Consider the following 15993-nt stretch of genomic DNA (forward strand, 5'->3'; position numbering starts at 1 on the left):
TCCAACTGCTTAAAAGCCTGTTTATTACACAAATTCTTTCTAAGTTTCATTTATTTCATGAAATTTTACAGTAAATTTCTCCAAATAAATAAAGAAAATACAAAAATGCTCAAAAAAAGATACAGAATACAGAACTGTTGATGACTGTACTGTTGCAGGTTGAGGTTAAACATGCAGCCATTGTTGAGTGTTTGGTCGTATGTTGTAGCTAGGCTGCAGACAAAACCCAGAGAGGCTCAAGACAAACATTTAGCAGACACGCTTGTGTGTGTGAAGGTACTACTGTTTTGGAGACATTTGAGTCTGGTGCGTAATGTTTGTCTACTGAGCTGTGCTACTGATGGTGGTCTGGAAGGCAAAGGTGATGTGGTTTCGTGCATGGTCGAGGTAGGGGTCTGAGAAGGTGTGTGTGTCACCAGAAAAATGTCTCCACTGCATCAGCTCGGACATGCTGAGATGCTTCTGTGCCACCCCACTGCGGTCACCTTGACGGCCGAGTTGGCACGGCCGATCGGAAACCTGCTCCTCCTCCTCTGCGACGGCTGAGAATGGAGGAAAAAGTGAGCACATGCATGTGGAGATCTGAGAGTCTCAGTCAAGTCATGTGGAGTATTTCTATGAACCTACCAGTGACTGATCCGTCCATGTTGCAGCTGCAGTTCAGCAGGTCATGAGTCAAGCAAGGTGTGTCCGTCAGGCTGAAAAGATCTCGCAGATCGTTGGTGGAGAAGCTGGTGTGATCCGCCCCTTTGCCCAGGTCGACAACCGTCCCAGAAAGCCCCTGTTTGGACACCTGACGCTGGAATATTCGCTCTTCAATGGTCCCTGAGAGGGAATAACACACAACGCATAAAACTTTAAATCAGTCTAGTTCATTGTATGCTGAATTTTCTGGCTCACTGTGTATTTGTGTATTCTGACCTGCAGTGAGGAGACGGTAGATGTGCACAGTCTTCCTCTGTCCATCTCTCCACACTCGAGCCATGGCCTAAACACAGAGAAGAAGGCAGTGTTGCAGGGGAGAGTGACAAACATGTACATAGCACCATCTGGTGGATATGAATGTATATGAACGTGTTATACACTCACCGGCCACTTTATTAGGTACACCTGCGCAATCTCATGCAATCCAGTACAACAGCTCTGCCATAAATTCTACATTTATGAAGCTTGAACATTTTCAGTTTTTGTTGACATTGTCAGAAAGGTGATAATTCTACTTTATGTTTATTACTGAGGTTGTAGTAGGTGGTGGTGTACTGAAGTGCATTATATTGAATGGTGTTCCTAATATTTTGTCCACTCCATTAACATATGTGAAGGGGGCAAAATATTAGGAACACTTTTCAATATAATGCACTCCAGTACACCACCACCAACTACAACCTCAATAATGAACATAAAGTAGAATTTTCACCTTTCTGACAATGACAACAAAAACTGAAAATGTATAAGCTTCATAAATGTATGGCAGAGCTGTTGTACTGGATTGCATTAGATTGCACAGGTGTACCTAATAAAGTGGCCATTGTGTGTAGTCAGAGTATGTGTGGGTGTGTGTGTGCAAGACCAAACTGTAAAACATTGTTCCAGACTTTAACCTTTGCGGGCATATCTGTTAGTGTGTGTATATTTTACCTGAATGTCATTGGCAGGGTTCCAGTCAATGTCATATAGCACCAAGTGGGAAGCGCCAATCAGATTAAGCCCCACCCCACCGGCTTTGGAGCTCAACAGAAACAGGAAGTTCTGAGAATAGGGGCTGTTAAAGCCGTCTACCAGCCGCTGTCTCTGGTTGGTCGGTGTGTGTCCGTCGAGTCGACAGAAGGTGTAGCTCATGTGTACGCACAGGTCCTGGAGAAGGTCAAGTGTCTGAGTATAGTTGGACACTACGACCACCCTGCAGGCAACACATACATTGTCATATCTAAAAATATACAGTACACACAGACCAAAGTGCACTCATGCAAGTGCAACGACTTGACAGTCTCACACTCACCTGTCTGAAGGGCTGAGGTGTCTGATGGCGGCCAGCAGGTCTGACAGAACCAGTAGTTTTCCAGAGTCAGCAGTGCTCAATCCACCTGAGGAGTAGGACTCTGGGAAGAGATCTGCCAGACCATCATATAAAGAGGTCTCCACTGATCCACAATTGGTTCTCTCCTGAAAACAGAACAAGACTCGCAGTTAGGAAAATGATTCAGCCAAATCCCCAAACACACACACAAATACAGACTCAATATTTAATCTACAGAACTGATTGCCAATATCAACACTCAGAGTTCAATAAATGACTGCAATGATTACAGAAATATTCCATGTCCCTTCCTCTACAGACCAACAAAACAGCGTAACCTTGACAGTGGAGTGAAGCAGACCGGGGTGGTTGCAGAGCTTCTTCAGTGCAGTGATGCAGGCAAGGTGTGTGTGAGTTTGCGTGGAGCTCTGCAGGCAAGCTCTGAAGACTCGATGACAGAGGAGATGCTTGTACAGCTCTTGCTGCAGCGGCGACGGTTCGCAGAACAATGTCCAGTCGAGACGTGGCGGCAGGTAGCGGTTGATTATCTCCTGTGTCCTCCTCAGGATGAACATGCCAGTCAGACGAGAGAGCTCAGCTGCTCGCTCCTCTCCCAAATCTCTCTCCTCCTATTGGCAGACAGATATGGTGCGTGGTTTAATGCCAAATTAGGTTATGTATATACAGTATATATGAGGTGACCAGAGAAAGCAAAAGAGACAGCATTACCTCTGTGCAGGAAGGCTGTCTGGAGCGAAGAATAGGCTCTTCATACACTTTCCTATAAGCAGTTGACGAGCCAAGAATCCCCGGATTAACAAACTCTATGATAGCGTAGAACTCCTGCAGGTCATTCTGCACTGGGGTGCCTTTGAAGTAAGAGATTGTGGCTGTCAGTCAGAGACTCCTAAAAAGACTCAGTCAAAGTTTTGCATCTCTGTATCTCAGCATCAGTATGTACCTGTAAGTATGACCCTGCGATTGCAGCTGAGGCTGCTGAGAGCAGAGGATGTTTTGATGCTGCTGTTCTTCAATCTGTGACCCTCATCACAAATTACAAGACCAAACTCCACTTTCTGTACCTTAAAAACACAAGACGTCAATCAGCGGATGTATTTGTAACATTCCAACTCACAAAAGGCTAGACTCAAGGTGATCGTACCTGCTCCAGGCAGCGCAGCAGCATCTCATAGCTGATCACAAGAACAGTGTGCAGAGGAGATAAGACAAACTGCTCTATCCTGTGGTCCTACACACGTCAACAAAACAGCACATTAATAAGTGAATACACAGCAAATTAATGTAAATGAGTGAATCTGATTTTTATCCCATTAGGTATATTATCTTTTCACTTAGTAATAACACTAACTTTACTTATATACTGTAGAACCTTTTAGAAACAAATTACGAAGTACAAAAAGACATTGAGTGAATAAGATATGAACAAAATATCACATGAATGCAGCAAATGTACAAACTGAATATAAAACAATTTAGGGAAAAGACATGTTTAACATAATGTGTTTTTTGTGACATTTATCTGAAGATAAATAGCTATCTTGTTCCAGCTAGAGAGCTTAGAGTTCAATGTACGCTGTAGTGTGAGTATCAGGTACAGTGCAGCATCACGATGGTTTTCACCTGCACAACCTTTGATCTAATGGCAATCTCTCTACTCCTTATGCCACCTTGTAAATGCAAAAGAAAGAATTCCTCCTGTCCTCCTTACCTGATCCACAGTGAAAACATTGATCCTCTCACGGCCCAGCCACTTGTTAAACTCTGCACCCCAGTTCTGTACAAGGCTACCAGGAGTGACCACAAGGACACGCTTAGCGACGGGTTTCCCACCATACGGTCCCTGCTTAAGCAACGTCCAGGACAGAGCCACACTCTGGAGGGTCTTCCCCAGACCCATCTCATCAGCTAGGATAGCACCGTAGCGACCCACAGCTCTGAAGCACACATACACAAACATGCCGAACACAACAATAAGACCCATTATAAATCCTAAATAGGGCGTGATCACTGTGATATGTATGGAGCTAATTCTTGCCAAAACTTAACAAATATCCAAAACATGTTTTAAAAATGCTCTACGATTGGTTTGTAAATACAAAACACCATTAACATTTTGATTTGCAAATACAAAACTTGCCTATCAAACAAATACACAACATATTTCTAATATATCATGCTTCAGAAACAAAGACAGTATGTCTTACGAGTACAAAAAATATATCCTACAAAGACAAAAAAATATCACATAACTTTTGGCACAATCTTTCCGCTGTGATTGTGCCGAGGATTTCCTCACAAATGTCCTGAGTAGTTCACCACCCGTAACAGCAGGTGGCAGGAAGAGTCCATTTAAATGAGCCGGGAGGTTGAGAAGAAGAGCAGAAGAAGTCAGATAATATTTTTTGTCTTCGTAGGATATATTTTTTTGTACTTGCTGTGCTGTCTTTGTCTCTCAAGCATGATGTTTTAGAAATAGGTTGTGTATTTGTTTGATGGGTATGTTTTCTATTTGTAAAACAACATACATTAGTTTGTTAATGATGTTTTGTATTTGCAAACCACACTGTTTGTTAGTCAATCTTAGGGTATTTGTAAAACATGTTTTGTGTGTTTGTTAAGTTTTGGCAGGAAATTAGCTCCTCAGATATACTGTCTTTTAACTTTTGACAACACATTTTTACAGGAACAGCTCCATCACCTCATGCCCATGACACACTCATAGAGAAATAGCAGGCCGTCTCTCTGGTGGGGTCGCAGGTGAGTGGTCAGGTACGGATCAACCACAACATCTACAACAGGAAGCCCTGATTTGTTATTAGACCACTGATGGTTAGGAGAGGGACGAGGCATCACCAGTGCACCTGAAAACAAAGATTCAAACCAAAATATGACAATAAGCTAAAAGTGGTGACACGTATTTGATTGCTGTAAACTATTTTATCTGGTTTCCAGACTGGATGGTCTTTTGCACAAAGAAACTTTCATGCAAAATTGTGGATAAGGATTCCACGATTGTCCAGAATAACAACCTTTCCAATGAATAAAGTTCTGATTCAGTCTACATACCTGGTGCTAGCGGGTCATGACGAGGTCTGCAGGTCTGTTCCTCCTCCGATGTGGATCCTGGATGTTCTGCTCTCCCCGTCAGTGTTGGGGGGCAGAAAGGTTTGGACACAAAGCGACGAGGAGGAGGTGGAACTGTCTTTGTATGTGGCTCGTCTTTTTCTACTTGGACCTCTTGGAAACAACGTCCCTTGGCGAAGTCCCCGGCAGAAATGACGCCCATCACCTCCACCTCCTTCCCTCCGATCATCAAAGTCTCTCCCTCGGACAGAGAAGCCAGCTCTGACACCTTGTAGCCACTACCTACATGTAAACATGCACAAACATGATACTCACCAAGTTTATGACAGTGTACTGGGAGAAATGATCTCGTATTGTGGTAATAATTGAAATGTTCCTCATGCATGAGTTGTAAGAGCAAACTCATAAAAACAAAGCGCCATAAAGTTATCAAAAGTGACACAAAAGGGTCAAAACATTTTTCCACTCTTATGGTGGTGCTATCATTAGTTTAGAAGATTCAGTAAACCGGCAGAGGCAGTATTTCTATGAATATGACAAAAACACACATGAAAAACATGGAAATGTCAAATTTAAATTAATTAACATTATAAAATAATAATAGAAAACACATACTGTGAATACCAAAATAAAAATATGATAAATTCATTGAGTACAAGCCAGATTTGAAAGAATTTGATCCATCAGCTACTTTTGAAGGATTTTTAAGTTCCCCTCCACCCAAAAATGTGTTTTTCTTCTTGTTCTTACAGTTGTATGTTTGAGCTTCACTGTGCAGAGTTTGACACTAGAAGGCTGTTTTCACTTTCATCTGCTGAAGAGGGAAAGTTTCTCTGTCAAAATGTGGGCCTACGAGCATGATTTGTGACATCACAACTAGTTTGGAACCAATTCTGGTTCAATTTTCAACTTACAAAAGTGTGATGTGGAAACTTGAAGCATCCAGTGCACAAACACCGAGAATGGATTTAACAATGAACAATGAGACACCTTGTGTCCAACAGTTTAACTGATCAAATTTAATAAATTTGTATATTTATGGTAATTCTACCTTTTTTGTGGAAAAACCACATCTGACACATGTAATTGTTCCTAACTAGGGATGGGCATTTTAAGTCATTTCAATATTTGAGTACTCACAAAAAAAAATCTAATATGAGAATAGGGTCCAAATGAACACCCTAGCAAAAATGTAGGTATGCAAGTTTAACATTAGCTTGCACTGCACATTCATTTCATTTATTTTGTCCAAATATTTCCAAACATCACTCTTATGCCTGGTCGCCATTCTGCCTGTAACACTAGATTGAGTGATGTCCAACTGAAAATGTTCTTTTTACTTAAAAAAACGTTATTTGCAGCTGCGCAGATCTATCATTTTTGCTATATGGATCTGTACAGATATTCATAGAGAGCAGTTACATCACTGTGTCTCGTCCAAAAAATGTAAACTTTTAATATAGAACAGGGTCAATTTATATTTACTACATATATGTTTGTTACAGGGGGAAGAAAATGCGATTACTTTCTACGTTGAATGAATACTGACGTCTAAATCGAGTACTTGAGTACTCAGGCCCATCCCTATTCCAAACATAGTATTTTTATGTCTTAATACATGTCTGGGGAGGATCTTTAAGTATTTCTCTAAAATGTTAAATATTTATCACTAAATATTCAAAAATCTATGTTAACATTCAGAAAAAAACAAAGGTACAATTTATCACGAGTTCAATATTCCAAAACTCAACTAATCTGCTTTGGTTTGATCAGATTTGATTGACAGTGGCTGCCAACATGTATTGACAAACCACTAACTGTCATCAGATTCGGACTGAAATGTTGCTAAATCCTGAATAGTGAGATTACCCTTTTCTATCTGAGCTCCCCCAACTTCAAGAGACAGAAATGTCTCATGTGAAATAATAAAAGCTGTGTTCATGTAGGACACTAATGCTCGTGGTAAGAAGCTGATTGACAAAATATGTTTTCAGGGCCTTAAAAAGCATCTGAACATCAACTAAAACTCTTGTTTGAAGTTCTTCTGACGTTGCTCACCTTGGTTACTACACCCCAACATCACTGCTAGTTGCAGTTAGAGGTGCAACAGAGAGCTCAGAGGAGACACAGACTTGATTATCACAATTTAAAAAGTTATTTATGTTAAAGCTTAACTGTCACAAGCAATGTAGGCTGCAGCCACACTGCTCCTTCACTAATCAAACTGAAATCAACACTCTGCCTCACCCTTTCCAATGTCCTTGCCCTCCATGTCTTTCAGTGTGGCTGTGCGTCCTCTTGTCACCAGGACTGCATCGCCCTCCCAGCGCTTGTGTTTCTTCTTACTGGCCTTGCACCACATCACACTGAAGTAACGCACTCCGTCCTGACTGCAACCAGAGTCTGAGGCTGACCCTGCAGGTGGTTGAGGGGTATGAGAAGATCTGGGACTCAACTGAGGAGAACTCATCAATCCTGTAGAAGGGAGAGATTTAATACAGTGGCTGAAAAACGCAGTGAAAAACCAACATCTTGGACACACTACTCCTCAGCAGAGGTCGCTGTTGCACCAAATCTGCACGTCATACTACACCTTCATATTCACACATTTGAAACCCGGAGCGTTCATCGTGCACTGTTAGAATGAACTGCAAGAAACCTTATTTTAAATGTCTGTAACAATGATAAAATACATGAAATTAAGAAAAAAAGATCTTTGTCTTTTGGTATGTAATAAACACAAAAACAATAGAATATCAATCTTACTGTTTTAATAGAAATAAGTGAACATATGAACAAACTGTAGAAGAAATGGACAACAATCATATACCAACATTACAATACAATCAATGATGTAGTCACGTACATTAAATAACAATAACATCACAAAACCATTTCCTCCCTTCTTTCAATCGCTGGACTGGCCGTCAATACAGCAACCAGAGAGAATTTTTGACTTGAATGTTTTTGACTCTTCTTCAGTTGAATTCTGCGACTCGCTTAACAGGATTTGCCATCATTAGCATCACGCATTAAGGCCTTCGACAGTTCAACTTGTGCTGTAATCTGAGGTATCTCTGATCATTTCTCAGTTCTAAAAAAGAAGCGTAACTTTGTGCATCTTTTGTCTTTTCTGACCTACAGAATTTTGAAAAAGGGCACCTTGTTTGGCTTCCTAAAAGTGCTAAAAGGAAATGCCTCTTTAGTTTATCACATCTGATTTCTACAGATGTCAGATTAAGTGGAATTTTTCTTTACAAAGAATCAACAGAGCATGAAATAATGATATGAACTGAGCTGACTGCTACACTCCTGACACTCCAGTATCTCCTAAATGCTGTTACTATACATTTTCTACCAATCTTGGATAATTAAGATCATCAACACTATGCTAACATTCCCGTAGTACATAATGGTGGCAGATCTAGGCAGAAGAAGCACCAGTGAGATGCACGTCATTCACTACAACAAATATTCCCTTACGAAAAGAATCTGGACTTTCACATTTGTTTTACCTATTTTGGCCTGTCAGTGTTAGCAATGTGAGTGTTTATGAGTTTTGTTGCCGTTTCTGTCGATAAGTGCGAGAATGATGACAGATTTTTAACACTGATGAGCATAAACAGAGACTGATGGCAGCTGGACTTTGCGATATGCAATCAGGCTATCAGCATCTGTATGAGGCACTATGTTGTCAAAAGAAATCCAAGCTCTGAAACATCTCTCAAAAACATGGAACTGATGAGTGTGAGTCGCCCTTCAGTCATATCTCCAAACTTTTCAGACCCTCCAGCGCTGGCCACAGATCTGCGTGTTCATGCTTGTTATAGAGGAATTGGCAGTCCGTGTCTGAGTCGGGCAGCCTTTAGTTTCTCCACTTTGATCTTGGCTCTCAGAAGTTCCTCCTCCAGTTCCTGCTTCCTCTTCAGCCCCTCCCTCTTCTCCTCCAAGTATATGGCAACTTTTCTGTGATTGGCTAGCACCAACTCGTGCTCCTCTTTGGCCAGGTGCAGAGGGCGATACCTGTCGGGCTGGTGGTGAGGGTAGATGTCGTTAGGGTAGAGGTCGTGGCGTAACGGCAGCGGCGAGGTGGAGAGAGGGATGTTAACAGAGGAAGGGGCGGGCGATAGGGATGCTTCGTAATTGTGGACACTACCCAAGTCCTGCTCCCCCTCCTCCTCCTGGCCCGCCTCCAGCCCTGGCCCTACATGCGTGGAGAGGATGGGAAGATCTGGCGGCGGTTTGACATCATCTTCAGGGTCCAGCTGGACCACCTCATGTGGAATATTTGGGACAGCTGCTGAGTAGTCCTGGAGTCCAGCCAGAGATGAGCTGCTGCCAGGAGGTTCGATGGGAGAATTGTGCTTGCTGTATATTAATCTGAGGATGGAATGAAGGATAAAAATAAGTGAGGATAGAGAGCTTAAACAGCACTTATTGAGTGTCTACATCTTGTTTATTGAAGTGTGTGGAGACCTGTAGGCGATAATGCACACTAATAAAAGGATTAGTTTAGTAATTAGAGCAGATTGAAGGGAAACTAAATAATTTTCCAAAATAAAAATAACAAACTTTTGCTGGTTACAACCTCAAAGATGTCATGATTTCCTGTTTCACGTAATGATGGCATAAATACATGACAAAGATTATGTCAAATTTTTGGGTCTAATTTCTGTCTTAAAAAACAAACAAAACAAGAATTTACACTAAATTATTCAATGGTTTGTCTTCTGCATACTCTCCCGAGCCAATGTCAGGATATTCTGCTTCAGTCTCATTTTCTTTACTTTCTGCAACGTGTGGAGCTCGAGCCAAATTCAAAACATTATTTTGGAGTCCGATCTGTGATAGGTATTTGTCAAAAAAACAACAACAAAAACACTAAGTGATTCACCTGAAACCTGACTTACAGACTAAACAATATCAAACAAAAAAAAACACAAACTACCAATGAGCAGCCAACAAACACTGGGAGAACATACAGTGTTTTCCTGTTGAGCCAGATCATCATGCGTAGTTAGTGTGTAGTCTGATTGGGTTTGGAAACTGAGAGCAGCCCCTCCCCTCACTCCTCCTCCTCCTCCTCCTCCTCCTCTAAGGGTTGAACTGTACTGTGACTACATGCTGTTTTGGAGCTGAGGATACACAGTCTTGTCGTCTGTGCTTGTTAAATTCTCATCTGACTGTTTTCTCATCCCTTCAGTTCTGCAGTGAAATGTGTGTCTGTGCTCGTATGTCACACTTTACCTGCGTAGTGCCTGGTCCTTTTCGTGAATGGGCACATGGTGAAACAGGTGAGGGATCATCTCCATAATTCTCCTGGTTGGCTCGGAGATGCTCGCTCTGTACTCTGGCTGGGCGTGTCTCCGCTGCATCACTTCCTGTTTGGCTGATTCCTTCAGCCTCTTGTAGAGGGTCCTGAGGCCCTGAGCGGTCCGGTGGGGTCTGTCCCCTCCTAATGCGTTGTACTGCTCAGCCACAGTGTCCCAGCACTTGTTCTTGTCCACGATGACGGCATGTTTGTTTGTGTGCTCCTCCAGGATGCGGATGTGAGGACGGACCAGCTTCAACAGGTCCAGCTTCTCAGAGAGGGTGAAGTTGGAGGAGCGAGCTTTACCCACCATACTGGACAGAAACACAGAGCTGGACGCCATCTTATAGCATAGCGGACCCTCACAGACCAAGTCGGGCCTAAAGCTGTCACCCTTCAGTAGCCACAATCAGGACTGTGGCTCCTCACTCTTCACATCTGTCTGTTTGTGTCCCTGCTGCTGGCTTCTCTTGATCCACGGTGATAAAGCTAACACTGGTCTAACTCCCATACATCTCTCATTTCTTCCTCTCTTCTTCCTCCCTAAATCAAACATAAGCTATGTCTAACATGTGCATGGATTCACACTACTCCTTGGTTCCCTCTCAGCTACGTTGCACAACAAAAACAGGCTGTGCTGCACACAATAAGAATCAGGCTTAACTAGGCCAGCCTCGTTTAGGCCCCCGCCTACCGCGGAGGGCTTTGGATGAATTCCTCCCAGCTTAGGCTGACGTAGCTAAGCTGCTTAAACCCAGCCCGACCTACTTACAGCTCGGTCTCTCTAAACCCCAAACCAAGCACAGCACAGAGCAGAGCAGAGCACAGCCACCCTGCCTCTACAATACAACACAAGGACGGCTGCAGGAGGGGTGTGCATGCACAAATGAAGAGGGGGGGCAGTATTCAAACAGTGTCTTACAGGTTATTAGGGGTCAGAGTTTCCTAAAGTGAGTGACGCTTGGAAATAGCACTGGCTTAACTAACTGAGTGGGGGGAGGGGCTTGCGAGCGCGCTGCGCATGCCCGTGAGAACAGCAGCCTGTAGTGAACGCACACACTAAAATCACAACTCCGCATCAGCAATGTTAATTCATATCATCCAAAAACAGGCGTTCAGGGTGCGGTTGGAGACCGTCCCGAACCAAACGCAGAGAGTGTTTGAGCAGCGTGTTTTCAGGGAGGAAAAGCAGAGGCACTAGTTGCTCCTGCAGGAGACGGAGCGATGGCTCACTGATCCCGAGCACAGTCCTGATCTGCACGGCGCTGCCGCTGCACAACCCCGCTCATTTGCATAATGCTGGACCTGCTGTCACTCAGCCTCAGTCCGCCTGGTTTAACATCCATCTTCACTGTGTGTGTGTGTGTGTGTTTGTGTGTGTTGTTATTATTAGACATAGAGACTAGACACTGAAATGAAAGAGCGCTGCCGCTTCGTTTGACTTGCCGGCGACACACACACACGGTTATTCATGTCAAAAATGGTAATAAACATACGATTTGATGGAAATACTTGTGTTTAAATACTTGCACGCTGTTTCATCATGATCGTGCATTTTCATTGCGTGAAAACAACATCGACCATGTGTTGTTGTGGCGGTGTGCGTATTTTTTTTTTTATCAATGAATCGCAATATGCGGGTAAAATATGAAGTGAAGTGAGCAGGGCAGGAGCTTTATATGTTTACACGGAGCAGACTCCCTGCTGCCTCTAAAAATGGCAACTAGATCAACAGCCGGGAGGACAAGATTAAGCATCTTCTATTCTGGCTGAGAAAACATCCTTTTCAATCAAACATTATACCTGTGCAGGGAGGAGTAACAGATAAATGAGTTGTAATAATTGGAGGCTGAACAGGTGAATTTTTCTAAATTCATCTGATATTGTTCATCATTGATCAGCTAATGTACAAGTACGGTATTTATTATGAAGCCATGTTTTTGAATGCTCTGTTTTCTTAATAATGTGTGCAGTGACTTGCAGGTTTCCAGTAAGACTTGTGTGCTTCTCACTGTTTTTACTTCTGTATGGGAGGTTTAATGTTATTTAATACATGCAACTTAAAAGATGTCTTACAGTACTGTAGTGAAACAACCTGATGTTTCTGTTACATATGTGCATCATGGACTTTACTACCTTAGAAATATTCACCTTGCACTAATGCACAGTGTACTATACAATAGCATAATAACATCATTGAACAGTGTGTACTCAGAAAATAATATTATAGTTATGGTTATATCTCTAGTCTCTAGAGTTAGTAATTTAGTTATTATATATAATTTAGCCTTTAATTTTATTTGTTTTACCTTCTTCATTGTTTTTGTATTTTGATTTATGTCAAGTGGCTGCTATAATACTTTAATTTCCCTTTGGGGTTAATGAAGTACTCTATCTATCTATCTATCTATCTATCTATCTATCTATCTATCTATCTATCTAAGTCAGTGTTTTTTAAGTAAGTACTATGTGGAGTTTATCAGCATTAACACAACAGAGAAAACATGTATTTAAAGTATCCTGTTACATATTCCTACTTTATGACATTTTCTCCAACAATGAAGAGGAAGGATGAAATACATAAATGTAAGTTACTAAAAACCTCACTGAGAAGAGATAAAGTGTCTGTCAAACACTTTCAATCATCCTGTATTTTTAGTTATTTTCTAAGCAAATTTAAGTGTAAATTAATTGTGAATACTCAAATTGTAAATAGTGAAATTAGAAAATAAGAAATACACATACATGAACTGAAAAATGTTAGTGACTAAATTATCTAGACCTAATTTTAGAGCTGCAATGATTAGTTGATTAATCAGTTAGTTGCCAACTATTAAATTAATCGCCAACTATTTTGAGTCATTTTTTAAAGAAAAAAAAGTCCAAATTCTCTGATTCCAGCCTCTTAAATGTGATTTTTTTCTGCTGTATATCTCTTACAGCAGATGCTTTCACTGTCTAGGCTTAATTGGTTGATCTTCCTTGTCCACCTGCATTTAATTGAGCTAATTAAGAGAACCTTTAACTCCAAGAGCATGTAGGTATTTGGGCCGTCAGCAGTTATCACGGGAGGCAAATAACAGCTTTTTACTAAGAATAGATGAACTGTTACTCTGTGGAATGAAAACCGGACAAACATAAAGCATCTTTACACTGCCGACACCTGTGGGATCTGCAAGACTCTTTTCTATTTGTGAACTTTCCAGTTTCTGGATGCCCAATGTAGGCTACATATAAACATCCCTCACTCTGTAACACACACACAGAGTTCCTTATACCATCATGCTTATTACCACAATGAGTATTGCTCCAACCACAGCTTTTAATGTCTTACCTGCTGGTCTGGTGTCTTCTGTGGCAGTGTTAGGATATTCTGTCTCATCCTCATTTTCTTTACTGTCTGTTGCATTGAGGACTCGAGACAGAGCTCTGGACAAGGCTGGTGCAGCATGGGCAGCTTTGGGTTGGACATCACACCCTGTTTTACTGGGAGCTGGTGCTGCTAGACTTCTCTGAACCTGAAGTACAAGAAGTGGTGAGGAGAATTTATAATCTTAGAAAGTTTGAACATCGGTGGATGACAAAGAGGGATGATGGGGACCTGTATTTACCTTATCCAGTGCATTGCCTAAACCAGGTTTAGGGGTAAGGGGTTTGGATGCAGCCACAAGATGTGAAGTAGACGCTCCAGGCGGCACAAACCGAGGCTTTTTCACAGCATTGCCCAAGAGCTGACTGGGAGCTCCTGAGCGTCGCATTCTGTTACTGGCTTGACCACAATAATGTATCTCCTAAAGACAGAAAGCAACAAATATTACAATCAACATCAACTCAGCAACTGTTGATACTAGTAGGTAATTAGGACCCAATTATCATCATGTCAGTAGTCCAGAAACACCCTGACAAAATGAAAAAGAAAACAATTTTGCCAGAATCTCCATTCACTAATCAATCAGTACTGAGGAGACTGTTGGGTTTCACCAAAATGTTCATCCCTTAGTAATTTAATGTTTCTTACATTAGTGATTTTTTAGTTTTCCCCTGAGTCCACAGAGCTTACAGTCCTTACAATGCTCAGATTTAGTGTGTAACAGTTGAGAAGTTTAAATATTCCATCAGGCATTAATTCATTATTATTTTGATTAAAAAAAATTACTATTTTAACCACTTATCAAATACACATATCAAACATGTTATAAATTCTCAAATACAACTTGTTAGCTGCTCTTTCATATCTTCATATAAGGTATTTGAGGACAGAACTCTTCACTGTGAATTATATCTTGTGATCAATATTTCATGTTATTATCAACATCTACAGTATACAGTATGATTTGGGGTTAAGGGAAACATAGATAATGATATTCAGCAGGTGATACTCATGAACTTATGAAAAGGTGTTAGACATCGTAGCAAAAGCCTTAACGCTGTTTAAACCCACTTTCAGATTTGTGAAACCTTTATTTTGCTTAAGAAGACAGAAAAAAGGGTGATTTCACTGATATTTCTCACTCCAGACCACATTACACCAGATCAAAAACCACTATACTTAAGACTTGTCAAATCTGGACTAGATTAACAAGGAGCCTCCAGAGACTCATTAAAACACACTTGCACACTTTGTGAAAGAAGAAAAAAGGGCGATTTCACTGCTCAAAATCAGTGAAACCAATACTAAGCTCACTGTATATTTAGCCTCTAATGTGGTCTGCATGGGGGGAAAAAAGCAGTGAAATCGCCCTTTTTTCTGTTTTCACAACTAGAATAAAGGTTTCACAAATCTGAAAGTGGGTTTAAACAGCGTTAAGGCTTTTGCTACGATGTCTAACACCTTTTCATAAGTTCATGACATGTTTTACTGAGTGTCTGGAGTCTCCTTGTTAATCTAGTCCAGATTTGACAGGTGTAAATATGGTGGTTTTTGATGTGGACCTGGTCTAATGTGATGTGGATGGGGAAAGCAGTGAAATCGCCCTTTCTTCTGTTTTCATAACCATAATAGAGGTTTCACGAATCTGAAAGTGCGTTCAGTCGCGTAATATCATCATTTATGTTTCTCTTAACCCCCAAATAGGAAGTTAACTTCAGCGTCGTGGCGGACACAACATGTTCAATCCTTAAAAATGATTTCTTGTGACAACAATGATAATAGCAGCTCTGACGATGATTAATGAAAAACCAAAACAATCAATTAATTCCAAGAACTCTCGTAAATTGATCCAGTGGCCAATCGCCTAAATTAAATACCTTTTTGGACATATTTGAGAGTATTTGCCATGGAGGAAAGATGGGACGTTAGTTTACCATGAAGCACAAAGTTAGCTTAACTCGCTAGCAACAAACTTCGCTAACCAGTATTGTCACGATCTAAAGTCGGCTGTAATGTTTGATAACTGTGACAACATGCCATACATACCCAAAGGAACTACAGGCGTGATGGAAACATCAAAAAAATCACAAAATGTCACTCAACAAACGAACAGACTCGTCTTGTCTTACTTTCTTTTAACTCTATTTTCTGTTTCTCCCGCTAGATGATCTCTGCAACATGATTGGCTGC

General features: G+C 41.3%; 1 protein-coding gene across 3 annotated transcripts; it reads right to left on the reverse strand.

The window, feature by feature from the left end:
• Nucleotides 1-15976, reverse strand: rad54b (RAD54 homolog B). 3 transcript variants are annotated; one of them, XM_044358056.1, is made up of 16 exons: nucleotides 15850-15976; nucleotides 14045-14224; nucleotides 13768-13951; nucleotides 7370-7597; nucleotides 5105-5404; nucleotides 4737-4899; nucleotides 3747-3972; nucleotides 3180-3266; nucleotides 2979-3099; nucleotides 2747-2886; nucleotides 2356-2646; nucleotides 2000-2163; nucleotides 1639-1900; nucleotides 922-988; nucleotides 628-825; nucleotides 1-542 (listed from the first exon to the last, which is right to left on the reverse strand). In XM_044358056.1, exons 2-16 carry the CDS (start codon nucleotides 14189-14191, stop codon nucleotides 322-324), a joined length of 2799 nt encoding a protein of 932 aa, XP_044213991.1. In that variant the 5' UTR covers nucleotides 14192-14224; nucleotides 15850-15976; the 3' UTR covers nucleotides 1-321. The 3 variants fall into 3 exon arrangements, with proteins under 3 accessions (XP_044213991.1, XP_044213993.1, XP_044213992.1); XM_044358058.1 differs by lacking the exons at nucleotides 1-542; nucleotides 628-825; nucleotides 922-988; ... (10 more) ...; nucleotides 14045-14224; nucleotides 15850-15976 and adding exons at nucleotides 7879-9502; nucleotides 10370-10747 and having other exon boundaries at nucleotides 13768-13856; XM_044358057.1 differs by lacking the exons at nucleotides 1-542; nucleotides 628-825; nucleotides 922-988; ... (11 more) ...; nucleotides 14045-14224; nucleotides 15850-15976 and adding exons at nucleotides 7879-9502; nucleotides 10370-10860.
• Nucleotides 15977-15993: the final 17 nt, after the last annotated feature.

This window comes from Thunnus albacares, chromosome 8, assembly GCF_914725855.1.
Source record: "Thunnus albacares chromosome 8, fThuAlb1.1, whole genome shotgun sequence".
NCBI lineage: Eukaryota > Metazoa > Chordata > Actinopteri > Scombriformes > Scombridae > Thunnus > Thunnus albacares.